This window comes from Marmota monax, unplaced genomic scaffold (assembly GCF_021218885.2).
Source record: "Marmota monax isolate L192 unplaced genomic scaffold, Marmota_monax_Labrador192_F-V1.1 WCK01_AAM20220418_F8-fsc00220, whole genome shotgun sequence".
Lineage (NCBI taxonomy): Eukaryota > Metazoa > Chordata > Mammalia > Rodentia > Sciuridae > Marmota > Marmota monax.
This window is the reverse complement of record NW_026693909.1, coordinates 1,292,430-1,315,281: the sequence shown is the minus strand read 5'-3', so window position 1 is coordinate 1,315,281 and position 22,852 is coordinate 1,292,430. Positions and strand designations below refer to the sequence as shown.

General features: G+C 61.5%; 2 protein-coding genes across 3 annotated transcripts; one reads left to right on the top strand and one right to left on the bottom strand.

The window, feature by feature from the left end:
* Positions 1-4,594: 4,594 nt before the first annotated feature.
* On the top strand, positions 4,595-14,295 carry Fscn2 (fascin actin-bundling protein 2, retinal). The gene is made up of 5 exons (XM_046463374.2): positions 4,595-5,991; positions 9,595-9,751; positions 10,019-10,140; positions 10,487-10,654; positions 10,757-14,295. Exons 1-5 carry the CDS (start codon positions 5,166-5,168, stop codon positions 10,960-10,962), a joined length of 1,479 nt encoding a protein of 492 aa, XP_046319330.1. The 5' UTR covers positions 4,595-5,165; the 3' UTR covers positions 10,963-14,295.
* Faap100 (FA core complex associated protein 100) lies at positions 12,658-22,173 on the bottom strand. 2 transcript variants are annotated; one of them, XM_046463373.2, is made up of 10 exons: positions 21,964-22,173; positions 21,732-21,850; positions 20,179-21,134; positions 19,178-19,328; positions 17,663-18,435; positions 16,825-16,961; positions 15,787-15,903; positions 13,912-13,998; positions 13,474-13,609; positions 12,658-13,257 (listed from the first exon to the last, which is right to left on the bottom strand). In XM_046463373.2, exons 1-9 carry the CDS (start codon positions 22,126-22,128, stop codon positions 13,478-13,480), a joined length of 2,637 nt encoding a protein of 878 aa, XP_046319329.1. In that variant the 5' UTR covers positions 22,129-22,173; the 3' UTR covers positions 12,658-13,257; positions 13,474-13,477. The 2 variants fall into 2 exon arrangements, with proteins under 2 accessions (XP_046319329.1, XP_058441238.1); XM_058585255.1 differs by lacking the exon at positions 12,658-13,257 and having other exon boundaries at positions 13,486-13,998.
* Positions 22,174-22,852: the final 679 nt, after the last annotated feature.

Sequence of the window (22,852 nt, the reverse complement as noted above, 5' to 3'; positions counted from 1 at the left end):
CTTTCCCCTTGACCTCTAGCCTTCTGGTGGAATTTTTCATTTCATTTATTATAGTTTTAACCTTATTGTTTGGAAATAATTCAAGACTTATCTGGCTTTAAACATTTTGCAACACTTAATCATTCTCTTTGTCTCTGTTTCTGAGCCATAAGGGAGTAGGCTGCAGGCAGGACGCCCTTAGCAGTTCAGTTCTCCCTAACAAGGCATTGTGCCATCTAAATAACCGCACAGGCATCAAAGTCAGGCAGGTCGACGTCAGTCCAGCAGGGCTCCCTCTGCAGCCTGTGCTTCAGTGACAGCCTTATCCCTGCAATGTAGCCTTTTCTCCAGAATCATGTGTTCTCTGGACTGTTTATGGCATTAACTGTAGGTGATGAGACTTTCTTGGAAAGCAGACCAGCGCACACATGTGGGGCTGAGAAATGAGGCACATACCATGGGCACCAGGACAGATCATGACAGTGACCAGGCTCAGGACCTTTGTCACCCTTTTCCAGTGAATGGTTCATGTCTGTCTTGTCCCAGAAGTCAGAGACAGGGCTGATTCCCTCGTGAATCCTCAGCCGGTTTCTGGCACACAGCAGGTGCTTGCTAAGTGCCAGTCGGTCTGAGATGGGAATCTGGCTCTTGTGGGTGAGCTGAGCCTCTGCAGATGGAGGAGGCACTCTGTGTCTGGCCATATCTGTGTCTGTGTGAGCATGCCTGTGTGTGTGCTCATGTGTGCAGATGCACAGGGGGCTGCACTGCCCGAGCACAGCTTCGAGCTCGTGGCTGTGCACAGTGGGTGTAGACACACCTGTGCTGTGCACTTCTGTGTCTGTGACACCCGATGGGGAGGAACAACCATGTTCCTCTGGCTGGGGATCTGGTCCTCACTCATGCCTCATGCAGCCAGGGGCTTATGCTTACTACCCCTGTGAATGCCCCCTCCCACCCCGTAACGTATGCAGGTCCTAGGGTTGCATTGAAGGATCACCCGGTGACATGGGTGGCTGGGCTTGCTGAGACACCCGCAGTCCTTCCCTTGTGCTCCCTCCGGAGACTTTTAGCCTTGCTGGGGCCTCAGGTTTTCTAGCAGAACCCAGGGGCCTCTGGTCTCCCCTACCCATTTCTTGACCTCTGCAGGTGCTCTTCCTTGTGGTTTTACGGGAGACTGCAAAGCTTTTGCTTGAAGGGGGGGCAGTAACAGATCCTCGAGTAGCTTCTGTGAGCAATGCTGGGATGGAGACCAGGGCCCTGGGCTTGACCACTGAACTACGCCCTGCAAAGAGCTCTTTCCTTGAGCCGCCCTGCCAGGGGGTGTGGGGTGGAGGGGAGGATGTGCACACTGCACGGTGGGTGTGCAGCTTGGGAGTCTTGGGAGCCCCCTCCCCATACTCTTCATTCCAACACAGACCCCCTGCCGAGCAAACCTGTCACTCTAAACCAGGCCTTCAGGCCTCAGTAAACCTACCCGGGCCAGAGTCAGAGAAGCCCGGCCCGTGCTGGCCCTGAAAGTAGAACTGCGGGCGCAGAGAGCTCAGCCATGAAAAAAACATGAGGCCACAAGCAGGCGGCTGCTTCAGGAGCAGCCCTGGAGCCAGCCCTGGGCGCCTGCCAAGCCAGACCCCGGCTGGGAAGAGGTGACAGGACCCAGGGGTGAAGAAGTCAGAGCCTGGGGACAGAAGGCCAAGGGGATGGCAAAGGTCCAGCAGGGGCTGACCACGGGACAGGGCAGAGAGGCCGACCAGAGCAGCGGAGCTGGGGCCTGGGAAGTGGGTGGGGAGCTGGGCCCTCCCTGGTCTCTGCAGGGAGGGCACTGGGGCTGTGAAAGGCCACCCTCAGCAAAAAGGCTCCTGGCCGCACTTCCCAGCTTCCAGGGCTCCAGGCCAGCGGAGGAGGGCACCGCCCCTTCCCAGCACACACAGGCCCATGCCAGCTCACACCAACAGCATCAGCGTTGCCCGGGCACCCAGCCTGGTGCACGTGCTGGTCGCCATGGCTTCAGGCAGCCTGCTGGCAGGTGCCCAGGCTGGGCTCTGGTTGTGTAGGCTGGCAGTCCAAATGAGGTGGTGAGTGTCTGTCCTCCACTGGTCCCAGGGAGGGGAGGAGAAGGGAGACCCTAGAGTGACAGGGCAGCTCACCTCCCAGCATCCTGGGTGGGCACCAGAGGCCTGGGGGCAGCAATGCTCTCTGCTCCTAGCCCAGCTGGACCCTCACTGAGGGGCAGGGCTGAGGCTCAGGCCTGGCCTTGTCTGCCAGGGGATCCGACAGCTGAAGCGGTCCCTACCTTCTGGCCCAGTGCAGTCAGGAGGGTCCATTGACCACATCCACCCACCACCAGCTGCTCACTGTAGTAGGGGGTTGGGGTGCCACCCACCCAAATGACCTCCTAGCACCCATCAGGGAGACGTGCCCCTCCCTCAAGACAGACATTTAAGATGGGACATCAGGTGGCCTGACCTTCTGTGTCCAGGCTTAGTGCACCAGCCACATGTGGCCACACACTTGGGCCACTGTCTTCCTTCTGGGCTTAGAGGTAGGTGGTGCAGGTGAACGGGGTTCCCAAATGCCAGTAAATTTGGACATCTCCAGAGCCCAGCCAGGACAGGCCTCAGGGCAGACACATTTGTGTGCTCCTGGTGGGGGTGCTATGAAGGGAAGCCGGAGGACCCAGGCCAGGCCTGCTGTGGGCTCCTGAGTGCAGGGTACATCTGGGCTGTGACTGGCACCCTATACAGAGGTGCCCTTGAGGGCTGGGGTTGTGGCTCAGCATAGATCACTCGCTTTGCACGTGCGAGGCCCTGGGTTCAATGCTCAGCACCACATAAGAAATAAAATAAAATAAAATAAAATAAAGGTATTGTGCCCATCTACAACTATAAAAATATATATATATTTTTTAAAAAAAGAGGTTCCCTTGAGCAGTGCACAATCTGATCACCCTGAGCAGCACTGAGGGGGTTCTAAGGCTGGGGTCCACAGTAGCATCTCCAGGGGCTGAACCGGATTAGCAGGTGACAGCTAGGCCCAGCCCCCACCTCAGGGCATCTGGACACACAGAGACATGCATGTCCAATGCTGCATCTTTCTGCAGAGGCTCATCCCACTGCACAAAAAACAGACCCCCATGTTGAACAGTCTCAGGCACACTACTGCGTGTGAGCACTACTGTGTGCCCGAAACCTTGCTGGGACCCAGAAGGAAGCTCTCCCCTATCCGGGAGCTGACCCTCCCTTGGGGCTGTGTGAAGGCTGGTGTGGAGGACCTGGCAAACTGCCTCCCTCTAAGGAAGTGCCCCTCCCCTGGGACCCAGCGGTCCCCTTGGCTAGCACACCTGGATCTGTGCCAATAGCCCCACCCCTTCTGAAGCTGTGGGCCACATAGGAGGAGCTACTGCCGCTTCTGGCCCTGCCATCCAGAGGCTGCCCAGAGCCAAGCTGCTTAGTGCCTGGCCACCGGGCTTCCTCCCCCGGTGCTCGAGGGCCTGCCAGCACCTGTCAGTGCCAATGAGGCCTTCCTGTCCATCAGAAGGACGTGGCATCCCAGTTCCCTTTGCACCTGGCTGAGGCCAGGGACTGCGGAGGAGCAGCCAGTGTCCACACCTGGAGGACACAGTGGACATGGCTTCCCCACGCCACACACACACAGACCAAGCTGTACCCTTGGGACCTGAGGGGAGGCTGGGGTGTGGGCATCGTTGGGGGATGCCTGGCCACACAGCCAGGGCCTCGAGATACCTGTGGCCCACGGGGTGGCCAAGTTGGCCTGCAGGGAGGGTGCAGTCAGCCAGGATTTGCACTTGACAGTCCCTCCGTGAACCGCCCCTGACGCCCTAACAGTGGACTGCTGTGCCTGGCTGCCCTGTGTGGAGCCACAATGGCCACTCAAGGGATGGAGGGCCAGGAGGACAGTGGAGGGACTGGGCACCGATGCTGGAAGTCCTCAACACCCTGTTCCTGGTCCCCAGGGAGACCTGAGGGTCACACGCTGTCATAAGGAAGAGGACACCAGGTCTGGACCCAGCCCAGGGTGGGCAGCTCTGGTTTCCTTCCTTGGCACCTGGCCCTTGAGGCAGGTGCAGGAGACAGGCATGGCTGAGCAGGGCCAGCCCATGGGTCCCCCGCTGGCCAGACACCAAGGGAACAGTCTCTAAAGACCCGTCAGGCCAGTCACCCTGGTGATTCAAGTGGCAGTTATAGGGTCCCCAAGGCCACCCTGCAGGTCTGTTGGAGGCCACATGAGGAGGGAGGGGAGCAGCCTCATGGCTCCAAGACTTGCCTGGGGCACTTGGAAGCCACACAGGCCGGGGCCGCTGACCACAGGACAAGGGAGCTCCTGCTCAAACATTCCTCCCTAAGGGTGACTGGCCTCCCCTGGTGCGGGCTGCTCTTCCCGAGCCAGGCCTTCCACGGGGGCCAGTGCGCCTGTGCTGGCCCTGCCACTGGCACTAACACCCCTCCTGCCACTTCCAGGCCACCCAAAGGGAGAGCCGGGCCCCAGGACTGCAGGCTGGGGTGCGAGCAGGGCAGCCCAGGACGCGCTGCAGGCTACTGGGTGGGGAGCCTGCCTGGGGGGGCTCTGGGCTCCTGGCAGCAAGAGTCAGAGGAGCAGTAACTGGATCCTGCCGCGGATCTGGTGGCCCTGCGGCGGGGGCTGTGATCGGGTTGCGCCTGTGCCGTGGGCTTCCACTGGTGCCTTTTCTGCTTTGGGAAGGAGCTGCGCGGCTGGGAGCGCTCGCTGTGAGTCCAAGGGGCCTTTTGGTGGCAGCAGGAAGGTGAGAGGCCAAGAGGTACGGGCATAGGGCCCTGGACTTGGGCCCTAGCAGCCGTGGGAGAAGATAAGGTTGGGGAGCCTGTGTCCAGTCCTGCCGGGCACCCTGCTCCAGCCCCCGTGTCAGCCAGGAAACACCGCAGTCCAAGCTGGGGTAATGAACCGCCACTAAGCCGGCACGTTCCTGATCCGTCCTCCCCACCCGCCCTCTGCTGCCCACTGGCCACGTAAGAGCTGCCTGGGTGGCCGAGCCACTGGTCAGACAGTGCTGCAGCAGGTAGTGGGGTCCATGACGACAGCAGGCCCTGGGGGCCGAAGGCCAGTGGAGCAGAGCTGGGCCTCTGGGAGGCCCCAGGACCCGTGAGCACTCAGAGAGAGCTTCCCCAGCCTGCGAGGCCTGGCCAGCCTGGAAGATGCCCACCAACGGCCTGCACCAGGTGCTCAAGATCCAGTTTGGCCTGGTCAATGATACTGACCGCTACCTGACAGCGGAGAGCTTTGGCTTCAAGGTCAATGCCTCGGCACCCAGCCTCAAGAGGAAGCAGATGTGGGTGCTGGAGCCCGACCCAGGGCAGGGCACGGCCGTGCTGTTCCGCAGCAGCCACCTGGGCCGCTACCTGTCAGCAGAAGAGGACGGGCGCGTGGGCTGTGGAGCAGAGCGGCCGGGCCCTGACTGCCGCTTCCTGGTGTTGCCCCAGCCGGATGGGCGCTGGGTGCTCCAGTCAGAGCCACACGGCCGCTTCTTCGGAGGCACTGAGGACCAGCTATCCTGCTTTGCCACGACCATCTCCACGGCTGAGCTGTGGACTGTGCACCTGGCCATCCACCCACAGGCCCACCTGCTGAGCGTGAGCCGTAGGCGCTATGTGCACCTGTGCCGGCAGGAGGACGAGATGGCAGCGGACGGAGACATGCCCTGGGGGGTGGAGGCGCTGCTCACCCTCATCTTCCAGAGCCGGCGGTACTGCCTCAAGTCCAGCGACAGCCGCTACCTGCGCAGCGACGGCCGCCTGGTCAGGGAGCCCGAGGCCCATGCCTGCTACACACTGGAGTTCAAGGCGGGCAAGCTGGCCTTCAAGGACTGTGATGGCCGCTACCTGGCACCCACGGGGCCTGCTGGCACGCTGAAGGCTGGACGCAACACGCGGCCCAGCAAGGATGAGCTCTTTGACCTGGAGGAGAGTCACCCGCAGGTGGTGCTGGTGGCCGCCAACCACCGCTACGTCTCTGTGCGGCAAGGTAGGCACAGCGGCTGGCCGCCCAGTGCGTGTCTGCTGGGCTCCTGTGTGTCTGGTGGACACTGGCATACGGCGGGGCAGTGGGCCTAGGGCTAACAAGCAGCCCTTTATCCCGGCCAGCCGGAGACTGTCTTAGCTGTCGGGCAGCTGCTGACTCCAAGATTAGAGAGGTGTGGGCAGGGGGTGGGCCGTGCCCCTCTGGGTGGGGGTGGGCCGTGCCCAGCCTGGGGCTGTGAGGATGGGTGGACAGGAGGCCACGGAGGCCCTGCCACTCCCCTTCTGCCCATCATCCCACTGTCTGAACTTTGAAGGAAACTGGGGAGGGGCCAGGGCAGGGCAAGAAGACGGCACAGTGAAGAGGGGTCGGCACCTCCGCAGGCCTGGCCAGGGGGAGCCTCGGCAGCCCCAGGAATGGGGTTCTGGTCACCTTCAGTGCTAGTGGGTACTGGGGCACACTGCCGTGGCCCAGGCCTGGCTCCTTGGTGGGACAGCCCATCTCTGCTCCAGTGGCTCTCCCCATTTCCCAGCCACTGGTCACCTATCTCATGTGACACCCCCTAGCAGCCTGTGGGGCGAACACAGCAGTCCCCACTTCCTGCGAGGAAGCTAAGGGTCTCGGAATGGTACCATGCTGCTGAGAGCAAGGCCCTGGCCCGGGCCAGCCATCGCCGTTGCTCCAACGTGGGCTCCTGCTCCACGCACCCCCGAGTGGCCGGGCATGCCCAGATCCGCGGCTCTGAGGTCAGGACAAGAGGTGAGATGGGGAGAGCTGCTTCTACCCACTCAGGTCCTTCCAGGCCAGCACTCCCCAGGCAAGGGCAGCTACCATGTGCCCATCGAGTCCCTACCCTGTGGATGTCAGCCTCCCTGGGCACCTGCCTTACCTTAGGGCTTTGGGCACTGGCTGCCTGGCCCAGATGGCAGAAGTAAGCCATGCCCAGGGGGCCTGGGGCTGCACTCAGAGCCCTCAGGCCAGTGAGAACATCAACGGTCGTTAGAGGCGCCTGGTCCTGGCATGTGGCCGGGTGGACACACAGTGATGGTCCTTCCTTCCTGCCTGCCCTTCATGAAGGCCCAGATGCTTGCAGGCCTTAATCAGCAATGTGAGTTACCTGGGAGCCGGGTGGAGGGGGCGTCCCGTGGAGCCAGCGGAGGTGCTGGGCACCAAGTGCTTGTGAGTGACACTTGTGAAAGAGGCTCATGGGGGTGACGACACTGGTGCTGATATTGATAGCACGGTATGGGGGTGGCAGTGATGTTAGTGACAGTGTGGTGGTGGAGGTGAGTTCGGTGGAGGAGATATGGAAGCTTGGTGAATGTGGAGGTGATGGTAGAGAGATAGTAGAGGTGGAGGTGTTGATGGTGATGATCATATGGAGGGATGGTGGAGGTGGAGTTGGTGGTGGTGGAGGTGCAGATGAAATTGTGATGCTGGAGGGACGGTGGAGGTGATGGTGATGGTGGAGGAGGTTTAGTGATGGTGGCCACGTGGGTCGTGTTAGTCTCTTCACCACCTGGATCTGACTGCCGTTTGAGGGGATCCCCTACCAAGGGCCACCACCTGCTTCCCTCGCACCTTGGGAATGGGAGGTAGGTACCTTGCAGTAAGGCTGAGGCTACCTGGCCTGGCCCGCAGAGGCGTCAGATGGACTTGGGCAGCCGGTGGTGGGAGGAAGCAGGCTGCGGGGAAGGAGAGGCCTGGGGAGCGGGTGCCTCGACTTCCAGGCAGGGCAGCAGTGAGCTCTGCCCCATCTCCTGTCGGTTATGTCCTGGAGTGGCGGCAGAGCAGGGCCATGGCCAGGCAGAACCCTGGGCTGTCTCCTCGCCCTGGAGGGGTGTGAGAGCACCCAGTGTGCTCTTCTCTCTTCTGATGATCTCCCTTCCCTCCTCCATCAGCCTGCCAGCCAGTCTGTCTGCCCTCTCTGGTATGGCAGTGCTGGTGGGTAGCACGGCAGGAAGACCAGACTGTCTGGTGTCAGAAAGACATGATTGTCACGTATAAGTGGAGTCCAGAGGCCTCAGGGAAGGTGCGATTCCTGGAAGGGCACCATGGTCAGTTCTGTGGTACCACCGAGGGCCTTTGTTCTTACCTCCTTGTCGAACCACTCTCCTGACTCAATGCTGACTTTATGTTCACAAAATAGCTGCTGCAACTCCAGGCCTCACATCCAGACAAGACAAAATCCAGAGAAAAAAGCATCACTGGCCCTTCTTGTTTTCTTAGGAGTAAAATATCTCCCCTAAATCCTAGCAGATACCCCATTTACATTCATTGGTCAGGACTGAACACTGCTTGGCTCAACCAATCCCCCAGAGTAGGGTAAGACCAACATCACCATACCAACTTGAACTCTGTGTCCCTCCCACTGTGAGGTCAGCTTCCGAGAAGCAGGTGACTGTGTGTCCAGAAAGATGTCGGACAGCATCCTGCCTAAGTATGGTGTGTGGAGTGACGTGGGAGGACACACCGGTATTCTTGGCCTGGGAGACAGCCGCAGTGGGCCACTCGACCTGCCTAGCCAGTCCTTTGACCTGGCTTCTTTCTCAGTCCCCACAGGGAGGCCAGTTGTCGCCGTCTCCCACAGTGGCTCATACCCCTCACTAGATATCCTCGTCCTCTGCTCACCAGGCCCAGGCATACGAGGACAAGGGCCATGTTTGGCTCACAGCCAGTCGGGACAGAGGTGCTGCCCATTCAGTTCAGTATTTGTGGCTGGGATGAGGGAGCTGGTGGTGGTGGGGACAGTGGCAAAGATGCTAGGCCCCTTCCAATTGCTTCTCTGCACCAGAGCTGTGACCTGAGTGTGAGTCGCACCTGGCCTAGGGGTGGCCTTTGGACACCAGTGAAGGAGCAGACCCGGGCTCTCCCCTAGGGGTTGCTGCTTGATGCCCTTCCTCCCAGGGGCCGGACTGGGTAGGGCTCTGTCCACTACTCCTCCCCTTCCCCAGCTGCCCACACTGGAACCCCTGGGCCTCATGGGGTCTGCAGCCTGTCATACCACTGAGTGCCCAGTCGCCATGGGAACTGGGATGCAGTATTCGGGAGGGAGCTGGAGGTGCCATGGGTGGGCAGATCCCAGGGAGGCTCCAGGCCTGGGGCTGTTGCCAGCCCAGAGAGAGTGCCCCCTTCGGCCCTCTTCTGGGAACCCCAGCAGAGCCCTGGGCAGCCTTGACCTCTAGGGCTCCTGGGAGACCAAGCATATGTGCGTATGGGGGTCTTCCTGGTCCCTAGGCATTGGAAGTGACCTGGGTCCATACATGGGGTAGGGCAAAAACCCTGCTGTGCCCACCTGGCAGCTTAGAAATGAGCTATAAATAGAAGCTGGTGTAAGTCCTGGGTCAAGAGAGCGGGAGCAAGCAGATTACCCGCTGATTAGCGGAGTGGGAGATTTGCCGGCACGGAAGGAGCTCTCTTCCTGGGGAAGAGCTAGGGGCCCTGTGTGGGAGCAGCCCGGGCCTCATGGTCCTGGCAGGCGCTTTCCAGATCTTCCCAAATCCAGAGGTTCTAGATGAGACTCTCTGGCTTTGGGGGTGCCCCAGCATGCCTCTTCAACCCCTGCCCCCCAGGAGAGTTGTGAGGGACTTCCCCATCTCCTCCCTCTAGGGGTCAACGTCTCAGCCAATCAGGATGAAGAGCTAGACCACGAGACCTTCTTGATGCAAATTGATCAGGACACAAAGAAGTGTACCTTCTATTCCAGCACTGGAGGTTACTGGACCTTGGTCACCCATGGGGGCATTCAGGCCACAGCCACACAAGTGTGAGTGTCCCCTATCCCCATCACACCGTCACCTCCACTAAGGTCACCACCATCGCTGCCACCACAGTCAGCTCCCCACACTGCACCAACCATCATTGCTACCTCAACCCTGCGGCCCACTGCTGGAGCCCAGTCAGGGAAGAACGCCTTCTGGATGGGGCAGCTCTTCATGGTGGTGTCAGTGGAGGGCCCTGGAACCCGAGGAAGAAGGGGAGGCCTGCACCCCCATTGCTTGCCACTGAGGGGACCTTGCCCTGTTCCCTTCAGTTCTGCCAGCACCATGTTTGAGGTGGAGTGGCGTGGCCGGCGGGTGGCACTCAAAGCCAGCAATGGGCGCTATGTGTGCATGAAGAAGAACGGGCAGTTGGCAGCCGTCAGTGACTTTGTGGGTGAGCATTCCTGCCCCCTAGGTGCTGGGGGCAGGCTCTCCACCCAGGCCGGTGCCTGCACACAGGCCCTCTCCCCTCTCAGGGGAGCTGCTGCTGCCAGGGCAAGTCATCCTAATCTGGGTAATCCACCAGGGGACAGTTAGCTCCCAGAGGGTCTGGTTTTCTCCATCGCACCTTTGGGAACCCTGGGAACCTCCTCGACTCCTTGCACAATTGGAGACTCCTAGATTCCACGGCATTAGGCATCTTGCCAAGGCTGCGCACCAGGCAATGGCAGATCTGGGCAGGACTGTGCCTGGACAGGGAAGGGGCTGGGAGGGCGGCTCCACAGCGCCCTCTCCTGCAGGCGAGGACGAGGAGTTCATCCTCAAGCTCATCAACCGGCCCATCCTGGTGCTGCGCGGCCTGGACGGCTTCGTCTGCCACCGCCGAGGCTCCAACCAGTTGGACACCAACCGCTCTGTCTACGACGTCTTCCACCTGAGCTTCAGCGACGGCGCCTATCAGATCCGAGGTGCGCAGGAGTGAGTGGGGCACACACCGGGGTCGCGGGCGCACAGGCACGGGGGGGGGCGCGTGGGGGGTGGACCACGCCGACGCCCCGTCCCCGCCCCAGGCCGCGGCGGCGGGTTCTGGTACACCGGCAGCCACGGCAGCGTGTGCAGCGACGGCGAGAGCGCCGAGGACTTTCTCTTCGAGTTTCGCGAGCGCGGCCGCCTGGCCATTCGTGCGCGCAGCGGCAAGTACCTGCGCGGCGGCGCCTCGGGGCTGCTCCGCGCAGACGCCGACGCGCCCTCCGCGGTCGCGCTCTGGGAGTACTGAGGACCAGCGGGCGCGTGTTCTAAGCCGCCTGTCTGACAACTGCTGTGAGCTCCGGGTGCCCCCCGGGGGGTCAGAAGGGTTTCGGGGGCAGGGTCGCTGGCCCACGTTGCTGAGCACTGGCACTTTTGTCCCTGGCCCGCTGCAGTCCCTCCCTGCATCCTCTGTCCAGGGACAACTTCCTGCAGTGGGCCACTCACCCTTCTCTCCCCCATCCATCTCAGGGAAAGGGCCATGGCTGGGAATCCAGAGGAGAGAGCCCCATGACCTGGACAGCTACCACCCTGGGCCTCCTCTGGTTTCCGCACCTGCCCCAGGTGTCACCATGTCTAGGCACACAGATCCTCCTTCAGGAGACACACCCCAAACCCCTGCAGCTGACCTAGGCAGTCCCTGCCCTTCTCTGGGGCCTGGAGTGTCCTCCAATGAGTCCATTGCCCAAGGACAGGTGATGCCCAATGAGGGGTAGGAGTCTGGGCTGAGGAGAGCGTCCCCTGGGAGCGGGGGCACAGGCCAAAGAGGAAGGAACCAAGCAGAGTCCTAGGGGAGGAGTCGAGGACTGGGATCTGCCCAGTTCCAGGAACAAGGGTCTGCCCCTGTTCAGGTCCAGAGGGACTATCCCTGGGGCGAGTGTTGGGCAGATCAGTTAACCCTTGCAGGGCCAGACATGGGGAAGCTGAGTGGCCAGGAGGGCAGGTAGACTCAACGTGCCCCATGGTCTGTGGTGTCCCCCACTGTCAGCCAGCCTGGAACCATGTGGCTTTGGTCCCAGTGTCCTTTCCACATAACTAAACAGCACTGATGCCTCAGGTAACTCCTCCTGAAGAACACCCCTGCAGGGCAGCCTGGCTGGGAGGTGGCCTCAGCCTGCACAGCGGTGCGGGGCATTGCCCTGGCTCTACAAGGATGGCACACCAAGCCCCCTTGGCCTGGCGTCTCATTCTGGGTCTGTGTGTTATGCCCAGCTGAGGCGGCCAAGGCTGGACGGCATCACTGCTCTAAGGCAGTGGTCTCTTGGGACCTGGGGGTCTGGGGAAGTGAGCCTGGCAGGCAGTCCAGACCTGTCAGCTCTGGGATCCCCACAGCCTGCAATGGCAAGGGAGGCCTGGGAGATGTCAAGTCGGACAGGCAGAAGTCTGGACAGCCTAGGACACGTCACCCTTCTCCAAGGCAGGTGAACACAGGCCCTGCACATCCTGGGGGCTGGACTGGCCTCTTCATCCTTGCAAGACATGGACAAGAGCACTGGACAAGGGTTGGAGCCAGAGGCTTCTGCCTGTCCTGTTGGGACAGCTGCAGATAAGCCTGGGCAGGCCAGGCCAGAGCCCCCGAGAAGGCCAGCCCTCATCAGCCCTGGAGCAGGTGGCTCTCCCTGCAAACCCCAGCTTGTTACCAGAGCCAGATCTGGTGGAGACTCCGGGCTCTCATAGAGGCAGGCCCCTCCAACCTCAGCCTCCCTCCTGTGGACCCCTCTTGGCCCGCCCAGAGGCACCACAGAGCAGACCCTCAGTCGAGCAGCCTGGTTGAGGGCTCCTGGGTGCTGCAGAGGATGCCCTTTCTTGGAGAGTCCCCCAGTTCAGGGGCCTCCTACCAGCCCCAGGGCCATGGAGAAAGCAGCTCTGGCAGGAGTCCAGCAGAGCTGGGGGTGCGTGCTTGTTGGAGGGTGGGGAGGGGGTAAAAAAAACAGCCAACACGAGCTGAGCTCAACACGAAGGGTCACTTGTCAGCAAAGCACCTCACAGCACCTGCTGTGCACACTGCCGACAGTGCTCCCAGCAGGAGTGGCTCGCTCCACAGACGTCTAGACACACAGCAACCCCACCCCATAGCAAAAACAGCACCAGCGACTGGGCACTGCCCAGCTGAAGGAAGAGGTGGGGATGGGGATGGGGATGCTGGGTTGCAGCCCCTGGCCCCAAGTGACCCTAAAAGCAGCACACAGTGCAGCTGAGGCACGGTACCTCACTGTTGAGCTTCCTGGCCACGGGCCACCCTGATAGCCCTTCATCAGTATGGCAAGGAGCCACTGGCACCTGCAGGAGCCCCACATCTCTGTGCTTTGGTTGCAGGAGTACCCTCCCACCTGGTGGCACCAGAGGGGCAGCTGGTGCTCCCGGGGTGTGGGGGGGAATAGCAGCAACAAGTCATGAACCCACCCCAAGTCCCAAGCCCAGAAGCCCTGTGTCCCTCATGGACTGCCGCTTGGGGGTCCAGAACTTCAGTAGATAGGATGCTGCCAGGGGAGCCTCAGTGCTTGGGGTGGAAAGCGCCCAGCAGTGTGGCAGAGTGCGGCCAGAGCTGTTGGGAGAAAGGGAAAGAGTGAGCTGGTGGAGGTCAGAGGTTCGGGCTCCCCTGGACTGCCTCCCACCGACTTCCTCCACTTTCTGGTGCCTTTGGCCAGGTCATATGCAGGGCTGGGACAGTCACCCGTGGTATTCTTTCTCTGAGCAACCATCAAGGGTCTTTCGGCTGCTGGAGAGGGCTGAAGGCAGTGGGGTGGAGGCCTGGGCCCACCTGGTCACAGCAGGACGAGGCTGGGGCTGCGCAGCTGCTTGTACACCTGCAGGAGCCTCTGCGCTGTGGCGCAGGAGCTGGCTTCATCCTCCGTGCACAGACGGTCACGCAGGGCCTGCACCTCCCGCAGCAGTGCCTAGGAGCAAGCAACATGGCTCAGGCCCTCTGCCTCTCCCTGGGACCCCTCCCTGGGAGGTGGTGGGTGGTCCAAGAACACAGCACAGCCAGGCAGGCGTGGCTAGGGGAACAGGTGGAGCCAGGCAGGCAGGAGAGAGGCGTGACCCCACCGCGCTGCCCTGCCCAGGGCCAAGCCCACACTTGAGGATGAGGCCAGCCCCACCAGGCTGGGCAGCTGCTGAGCATCTGTCTGCACAGGGGCCCTGCCAGGGTCACTCTTTGATGCCCAGGTTGGTGGGACAGCCCTGCACAGGTGCTCACCTCATGGTTAGCATGGATCTGGCGAAGATACTGCATGCGGAGGTCGGGTGGGCTGGAGCTCTGGGCAGCCTGCTCCCTGACCATTGCCTGGGGGAGACAGTGGGAGTGGGGATGTGGCAGGTGGTGCCCACTGTCTGTCCTGAGGAAGATGTCGGCACTAGCAGGCCCTCGTGACCATCAGGGAAGGGTGAGCCCTCCTCTGGCTGCCCCCAGGCCCTCCAGCACAGTCTCCTGCTCTGCTGACTCTGACCACCTGTGTGGGCTCTTCCCCGACTCTTCGTTTCCCACCTGCCGGGACTCTCCTCTCAGAGCAGCGGCACATGGGCCCCACCTGGTGATCAGTTACTGACAATAAATTTCTACTTGGTCCTTTCTCTCCACTCATCCCTAAAGAGCTTTGCTGTGCTCAGACCCAAAGTCCCCCTCTGCCGGCTCTGTCCTTGAACCAGACAGACTGGAGCCTGCCTCTGCTGCACCTCAGCCAGGGCCCAACTTGACCCAGCTGCCCTTTCACTCAGCAGGCTGAGGGGCTGGTCGCCAACTCCCGCTTTCTGAAGGAGCCCAGCTGGCTACAGGCCTGAGTGACCGAGACAGCGAGGCCCTGCTGCCCTCTCCAGGGGTGAGTGAGGCCCACGGTAGAGCCTCCACCTGAGAGCACCCCAGGCAGTGCTGGCCTGCAGTGGGAGCTGTCCCTCTGGGCGGAGTCCTGGGAGCTCTGACCTATGGATGTGGAGGTTGGCACACTGCCACCACAACACTGAAGTCCCATCCAGGGAAAGCATGTGGCGCCCCAGATTCACACGTGGAAGTCCTAACCCCAGTGCCTCTGAATGTGAGTTTTGAGATGGGGACCTTTCACATGACCAAGACAAACTCATCAGGGTGGCTCTAACCCCACATGACTGTCCTTGATGGGGAAGTTTGGATGTGGTGACAACGTTCTTAGGGGCCAGATAAACACTGGGAAGTGCCTTCTCTGACGGTGGCAGCACTGCCTGGAGGCCACTCTTCCTGGTCATGGTGTCTGGACTGACGCCAGCACGGAAGCAGAAGTGCCTGCACCATGGCCTGCTGCATGGGGTGGGCTTTGGGGTCATGGCCCAGCACTGGCCACTGGAGCCACATGCTGAGATCACCAGGGCTGACCTTCGGAGCTCTGATGGCAGCTAATGCCTCCTGCCTGGCTCCTAGTGCATCTGGGCACACTGTGGGTCCCAGCTGCCGTCAGGTAGCAGGTCGGGGTGACAGGTTCCCGAGAGGCCCACAGAGGCCAGAGTTGAGAACCCACTTCAGGACGGGCTTACTGAGGACACTGCAGTCTCTGCTGCAAGGACCAAGGCTGAACAGAGCTGGGACAGGTGGACAGGGGCCACAGGCTCTGGACTGAGGCCACCCTGCTCTGGGCACTGGTTAGACTCAATGGGAACATGGGAGCTTCTCAGACCTGGAAGCTGTTGGCGTGAGCAGCCTGGGCACAGCACCAGAGCATGTGCCTCTGCCCAGCAAACCCTTAAGACTGCTCGCTCTCCCTGGCACAGGCAGATGCCTTATCCTGGGACCCATGCCCACAGTGTGCCAGTCCACGCAGCCCTGCTTGAGCAGGGGAAGACAGGAAGCCTCAGGATGCCCTAGCAGCCATGCACGCATGGTGTAGGTGGGCTTTGGATTTGGGGTGACATGGGGCTGATGGCACAGCAAAGTGGCCTGTCTGCGAGGAAGCGCTCACTCACATATCTCTACAGCACTGCATCTGCCAGCAGAGGCAGTGGTGGTCACAGACCCCATGGCCTGCAGCCGTGTGGTACCTCAGCCAGTCTCCACAGCCCACCTGCAGTCCTCAGAGCCTCCCTCCCCAGCCCACACCAACCACTGTACCTGCATGCGCCCAACAATGGCGTGATGTGCTCTGCACATGTCTGCCAGGGAGGAGCTCTCCACTTGGATCTCCACAGCCTGGATGGGCCCTGCTGGGCACAGGTCAGTCACAGCCACCTGTAACACAGGCAGGTCTTGCTGGCAGCCCCTGTGCTGCCCTGGAGGGCTCAGGCTAACAGAGCCTCCCAAGCTGCCAGTAAGGGAGGTCCTGGGTGGCCCCAACTCCCTGCCTGGGCACCACTCTGCACCCTGAAGGTGGGTAGGGGTAGGGTCAGAAGGGCCCTGGCCTGGGGACAGCCAAGAACTGATAGCAAGATACTTGGTTGTCTGAGAAGAACACGTCCAGGAAGACCCTCAGGATCCAGACTGTGGAAACCACTTCACTGTGGAGCTGTGCCCAGGCCCTGTACATCTGGGCAATGCCCATGCTCTTGAAAGTCCACTGTAGAGCAGGCCACACTCCCACACCCACACTGGGTGCCACAGCCCACCTCTGACAGCAGGATCAGGTGTGGAGTCTTTGCCACCACCAAGTGCCCTTCAGGAACCGGCTCTCCAGACACAGATGTGGGGCAAGACCTGGAGCCTGGGTCACTGCAGGCTCCTCCACAGGGCTGCGAGCACCCCTCCACGGGACAGAGCTATTGCCTGACCCCAGCCTCAGGTTGCAGGGATGCTCTGACCTAGATGCCAGTCCAGCCTGGGTCTGAAGGGGCTGAGTAGTGGGCAGCAAGGAGGCAATGTCTGGGGGAATGGATCGATTTGATTCTAAGGGCACCCCAAACTACTCAGCAACAGCGTCTGACAGTGGCAAGTAGCACCAGAGGATCTGCTGGAAGTGAGTCCAGCAGGTGGGGGAGCAGGGTGTGAGAGAGAAGTGCTGGGCTTCCTCTGGTCTGGGGCTCAGCTTCTCCTAGGGGAATCAGGAGTCTGATTCCTCTTGAACTTCCCAGCAACACTGGTCCAGGGACCCCCTTCTGAGAGTCGCTGGCAGTCAGGCCGATTCCCCACGGACAGGTGAACTGACCCCCTGCTTGCCTCACGGATGATGAGGTGGATGTCAGTGCCATTGGGGGCCACCCCCTGGACGGAAGACAGTGCCCGGGCCTTCACGATGTCTACAGCAGCATTCTCAGCAAGCAGCCACTGCAAGGTGGCACTGCAAAGGGGGACACCTGGAGGGCAGAAGCACCATCAGGAGCTCAGGTGGGTCCTGCTAACACCTGGGTGGCTTCCTGCAATGTCCCCTTCTCAGTGCCATCTAAGTGTCCCAGTTTTCTGCAGCTCACCCCAAGCAGAGAGCCAGGATAGCTCCCCAAGAAGCAGCTTTCCAAGGGGTGGTGGCAAAGTAGTGCAGCTGACTGAGTCAGACCTCCACCGTGGAGGAAGCCTGCCAGTGCCCGGGTGTGGCCCTGAGAGCAGGCAGCTCTGCTGCAGGGATGCATCCAGTGAGGGTGGCTGCCACTCCCTCCCTGTGCAGGCCAGCCCCAGAGGCTGCCAGACACCCTCCAGCAGCAGAGCGGCAGCAGTGACACAGGGCACCATCCTGATAGAAGATCCAGCACCACACAGTGAAGGGTTCACCCACCCGGTGGCAATGCAAGGCAGACGCAGGGCCCAGACACAGTTCTGCCAAGCTGGGCCATGGGCTTGGGGGCTGGTCCGGCTGGCCCCTGGGTGCTTGCCATGCAAAATTTCCCTGGTGATGCCTTCGACTGTCTGTTCAGGCCGGGCTTCCACATGCAGGGTTCAAGAAGCCCAGTTTAACAGAGAAATGCGGCGGCAGCGCAGGCGGAAGAGGCCAGCTATGGGGTGCAGCTTGGGGGGGACGGGGAGAGGCCCTGAGGCCAAGGTGAAGCCAGTTGGTTCCACCAACCTGAGTGAGCATCCTCCAGGGCAGTCCTGAGCAGCTCAGCTGACACCTTGATGGAGGCCACCGATGGGGGCAAGTACTTGGCCCGCAGGGAGGCAGGGCCAGTCGGCTCACTGCTAGGCCCACAGCAGGCTTCCAGGAAAGTGTCCACAGGGTTGCGGGCCGGGCTGAGCAGGCAGGGCGCCTGTGTGTGGGGTGAGGCCAGGCCAGGAAAGCGCAGGCACCGCAGCATGTCCACTGTAAGCCTGCTCAGAGGCAGGCAGATGCCCTCCTGCTCAGGAAGGAGGTCGAGGGCATGCTCCTCCAGAAAGGGGTCCTCCAGGGGGTCTGAGGGGGCCAAGGCCCCGCCCACCACCTCCCTGAGGCTGTAGAAGAGTGCGCAGGACACGGTCACAGGTAGGTCAAGCACACCGCTCTCAGTCGGGCCCAGGGGCAGTGTCACCTCCCGCTGACTGCCAGGGCCAAGCCTGTCTACAGGGATGGTGTAGGTGACAGCTGAGCCAGCTGCGTCCAGGTCAAGGGCAGAGGAACTGGTGAGCACCTGAATGCACAAGGTCCAGCCCCGGTCCAGGCTGAAGTCACCGCTGTTCTGTAGCAGGCAGGTAGCTGTCAGCACATCCTGCAGGGGCAGGTGGCTCCAGGAGGTGGTGGTGGTACAGGAGATAGGCCGGGGGCCCTCCCGGCTGGACAGCAGGGCACAGCTCACGTTCATGGCCTCATTGAGGCTCGTCAGGGCCTTGTTCCGTTGATCAACTGCCTTCTTCAGAAAGGACACTCTGCGAAGGGCAGATATGGTGCTCAGGGAAGGGAGGAGACCGCAGGGAGCCCAGCCCCTGGACTTCCGAGGGGGAGGGACCGGAACCTGCTTCCACAGCTAGCAGAGCGAGGCTGTGAGCCAAGCCTCAGGGGTGAGGCCTGGAGAGCATCTCGCCTCGTCCCGCCCACACCAGGACCCCTTGGAAGCTGCCCCCCCCTCCTCTCGGCCACAGAAGGCAAGGCACATGATGGAGCACGTCAGGGGCTGGGCAGTGCTCTGTGGGGCTGGGCCAGCCCCTGGTTCAAAGAAGTTTCCACCCACATCAGACACTCAGGGTCACGACTACAGATGGGGTTTACCTGGCACTGTCCTCAGCTGCCCCAGAAATGTTCCTAATCAGCCTGTCTCCTTTCCAGGGCTCCACAGTGACAAGGGCAGGGAGGAATGGAGGGCACAGGGACCTGGAGCCTATGGGGTATGCTCTAGGACCAGAGGAGCCAGGGGAAGACAAGAGGAGCCCCATGGACCTGGAGTGCACTCTCCTACATCCCTGGGCCAGCAGGAAGGCAGAGTCCTCTGAGCAGGGGAGTCTGTGGGCTAAGGAAGTGGTGGGGTCTCCTGTGCCCCCTAGCGGGGAAAAGGAGCGGGGTCCTACCTGAGAAGAAGGGTCTCTCTTCTGGGATCCACACAGACCACAGCAGTCAAGGACATTCTGCTCAGGGTGCAACGCCAGCTCCACTGAGCCGGAGACCACTGCTCACCTCTCAGACACGTCGCCGATGCCGGAGAGCAGTTCCTTGATTTTCCGGTCTGCACTTGCTGAAGTCATTCTGGTGGGACCAGGACTCTTGGGTCTTAGGCTGCAGCTCATCAGGCGCCCTTTGGCAGACAGAGCCAGGAGCTCAGTCTCACCTGACAATGGACACAAATAGGGCTGCTCAGTGGTTGGCAGCTGCGAGGACATTCAGAAGTGTTTGTCCCAGGTGCCAAGACAAGCACTGGCAGAGCGCCAAGGCACTGTCCCAAGGAGGGAGACGCTGCCCAGGGGTCTTTGACACATTTGACAGGCCTCCCTGAGATGGGCTATCAGCCCAACACAGAGGTGGCACCGTGGCAGCATCTGGTTCTGTTAGATGTGAATAGAAAAAAAAAAAAGAGGGCTACAGGAGGACACTGTGTGCGGCCATGTCTTCTGGGCACAGTCTGCCCTCAACAGGCCACAAAGAGCAAGGCTGTTCTGAGCTTCTCAAATACAAGTGCTCCATGGAGGCCAGGTCCCCCTCCTCTCCATCCTCATGGGGCTTCCAGACAGCCAGGGCCACCACAGGAGACAAAGTCTGCCTCTGCTGAGGCTGGCCTGCCCCAACACAGCTCTGGCCAACACTGGGCACACACAGCTAAAACACTCCCTAGCTCAAGAGCCCTGCCTTCGCTGGAGCAGCCCATAAGCACATGCAGGCTTGAAAGTGTGTCCCTGCCCTCAGAAGACGCATGCAGGCATGACCTGCTCTGAGACCCGCCACAGGTGCTCTTGCACTGCCACATGCTCTGAGCAGCCACTCTAGTGAGGGATGATAGTCCATCCAGGCAGAGCAGTGGCCTGCTCAAGTCCCGGAAGGAGACACACATGCTGCTCCTTGGCCCTGTGCCAGCAGGCTGTGGCCGATGAGAAAACAGAAGAGGACAGGCCAACCCGTAGGGAGAGTGCCAAGAGGGAGCCCCTGACAGCTTTGGCTCTCCACATTTGAACAGCCACTCATACCTGCAGGTGCCCTGGGTGACACAGAGACAGTGAGGACACTGCAGACACTCAAGCTGGTTGGGCACAGTGTGGGCGGCAGGCTTCCAGGGGCTCTGTTGGGCTGCTGAGGGTCCAAGGGGACGCTTCCTTGAGCCAAATCCACCACGCGGAGGTCCGAGGGGGTACTGTGGTATATGCGGCCACCCGTACCACAGGCAGCACAGAGCACTGGCCCCGGGAGGAAGTACTCTTGAAGCTCTGGCACCAGATTCCCTGACTTGTCAAAGCTGGCCTTAATGGCCAGCGTCCTGCCATGGTGACCAAGGGCTACGAGGCAGTCAGAGTGGACCTCCATACTGGACAGCTCACTCTCCACAGCCTCCTCAGTCTGTGGCTCTGTCTTCAAGGCCCCAATGAAGACAACAGGCTCCTCCAGGTGATGGAGGATCCTGACAAGGGCCTTGGGGTCACCAGGGGCTGACCTAGAGGTGACCAAGGCCCTCAGGGCCACACAGCAGAGCTGGCCATCAGGAAGACCACAGAGGATCACAGGCGACTCCAAGAGGGTGGCATCAGCTCCAAAGAGTAGCCCAAAGAGGGCCTCCTCTAGTGTGAAGCCTCCACAGGCCTGGGGGTGACCATGTGGTGCTCCGGAGCCTGGCAGTGACAAACAGCACAGCACTGGCAGGAAGTGGGGGGCTGTGGGCTTTCCTGGGATACCAATTTCGGGGGTATAGGTGGACAACTCCACCTCACCGATCTGGCCCCCTGGCTGGGGGTCTTCCCCTAAACAGGGGTGCTCAAACAGCTGCATCTTCCACTGGGTGGGGCCCTGCGCCAGGGCAACAAGCATGTCGTCCAGCACAGTGAACGCACAGAGTGTGGCATCGGGGAGGACGCAGGCATCCGGGTCCACGGGCATCACAGGGTAAGGGAGTTCATCCTCTTCACTGTCCTTGTTGGCCTGGCTCACAGACCTTCCAGGAACAATGGGACCAGTCAGGATGGACGGGGCAGACTGTTCACGAAAACCCGCCTGGGAACAGGCTGGGCAGGGGTCTTCACAGGGAGGGCCGAAGGGTCTCCACAGTGACCATCAGCCCTTCAACAGGCCATTGGCCACACAACCTCCCAACTCCCACGGACGGCTCAGGACACATTTGACAGTTCAGATGGCTGCACAAGCTGCCTTTCCACCTCACACAGCAGCAGCCAGCACACCTGCTTCTAAGGGTCCCGGCCAGAGCCACCAGACCAACAGCAGGCCTGCTGGCGGGCTGGGGAGGTGTCTCCTGGACCCACTAGCTAAGGACTCCCTGCCAGCAGGAGCTCCTGGAGAACACGGCAGCACAGGTGCTGGGTGTGAGGGGCTGCAAGTGTGGCAAAAACCCGCCGAGATTTCACGCCCCGCACAGCCCTCCGTCTCCAGCGCAGCGATGGTGGGCCGTCCCTCTGGACCCATCCAGGAGTAAAGTCCGTGCAGTCACAGGGGAATGTGTGAACAAGTAGATGCCGTGCAGGCCACAGTGGCCCCACGGCGGACAAGGACGCACGGGGCCACGCCCACCCCTCACCTGCTGGGGGTGTCCAGCGACAGGCAGTAGATGCCCCTCCGGGCGCACAGGACGTAGAGCGCCCTGCGAGGGGCCAGCAGCTGCAGGTGCCACACCTGGTCCGGGAACCGGTACACCGCCTGGACGCCAGGGGAGTGTGGTCAGGCCAGGCGCACGCCTGGCGGGGTCTCGCTGCTGAGCGGACCCGAGCCCCGCCCGCCGCCCGTCCGCCCGCCCGCGGCCCGGCGCTCACGGTCAGCAGCCCGCCCTCCTGGTCGTACACGTAGACGAACTCGCTCCCGGTGGACAGGAAGACGTCCGCCTCGTGGCACAGCACGCGGGGTTTTCCCGCCGCCAGGCCGCCCAGCGGGCAGCTGAAGCCCGCCAGGTAGTGGACGCGGGGCGTACCGCCAGCCATTGTTCGAGCGGGCGGACGGCCAGCGCGGAGCCCGGCGGGGGCGGTGCCGCCTGGGGGCGCTTTACGGCCGCCCACGGCGTGGCGCGGCCTCCGCCGTAAAGCGGCATTGCGGGGGCGGGGCCGGCCCGGAGGCGGGCCTGCTGCGGGGGCGGGGCCGGGCTGCGCGCTGCGGGGAGCTCCTGGAGAGCTGGGGCCGTTCCGATGCGCCGCGCCGCGGAGGAGTGGCCGCTGCCCGCTCTCCCGCGCGCAGTGTCAACGGGCTTTGGAATCTCTAGGACTTGGGAGGCAACGAGGAGTCCAGCTGGGGCTGGGTCTCTTCCCTCTGCTCATTGAGCAGCACCACGCAGGACCCCGTTCTCAGGACTCTAGGGGCTTTGAGTCAGACAAGCGCAACGCTTGAACACGTGGGGACGTAGGGAAGCCAAAGGGATTTCTGAGTTAGGGTCAGAGCACCGCAAAGGAAATGACCAGCTGAGATTGGGGGAGGAAGCAAGGGGGAGGCCAGGGGACATCTTCACTTTCCCTCCTGGCAGTTCTCTCCACTTGCTCCAGAAGCTGCAACCAGGGGCCAAGAGAGCAGCTCTACACGAATCCCCCAAGTGAAAGACCAGGATCCTCCACCTTCCATAAAGCCCACCTGAAGCCAGGCAGAGACTGGGCTTCCCCCTACTCAGGAGGCTGAGGCAGGATCACTTGAACCCAGGAGTTTGGGGGCCAGACTTAG

Bases quoted from the DNA above. Each gene is read 5' to 3' on its own strand.
- Faap100 (XM_058585255.1), bottom strand. From the start codon at position 22,128: ATGGCTGGCGGTACGCCCCGCGTCCACTACCTGGCGGGCTTCAGCTGC. The intron at 21,135-21,731 runs GTGAGGGGTGGG...TGTTCCTGGAAG, and splicing joins TCGCTGGACACCCCCAGCAG to GTCTGTGAGCCAGGCCAACA. The intron at 16,962-17,662 runs GTTGGTGGAACC...TCTGCCCTCCAG, and splicing joins CCTGGAGGATGCTCACTCAG to GTGTCCCCCTTTGCAGTGCC.
- Fscn2 (XM_046463374.2), top strand. From the start codon at position 5,166: ATGCCCACCAACGGCCTGCACCAGGTGCTCAAGATCCAGTTTGGCCTG. The intron at 5,992-9,594 runs GTAGGCACAGCG...TCCTCCCTCTAG, and splicing joins CTACGTCTCTGTGCGGCAAG to GGGTCAACGTCTCAGCCAAT. The intron at 10,655-10,756 runs GTGCGCAGGAGT...TCCCCGCCCCAG, and splicing joins CGGCGCCTATCAGATCCGAG to GCCGCGGCGGCGGGTTCTGG.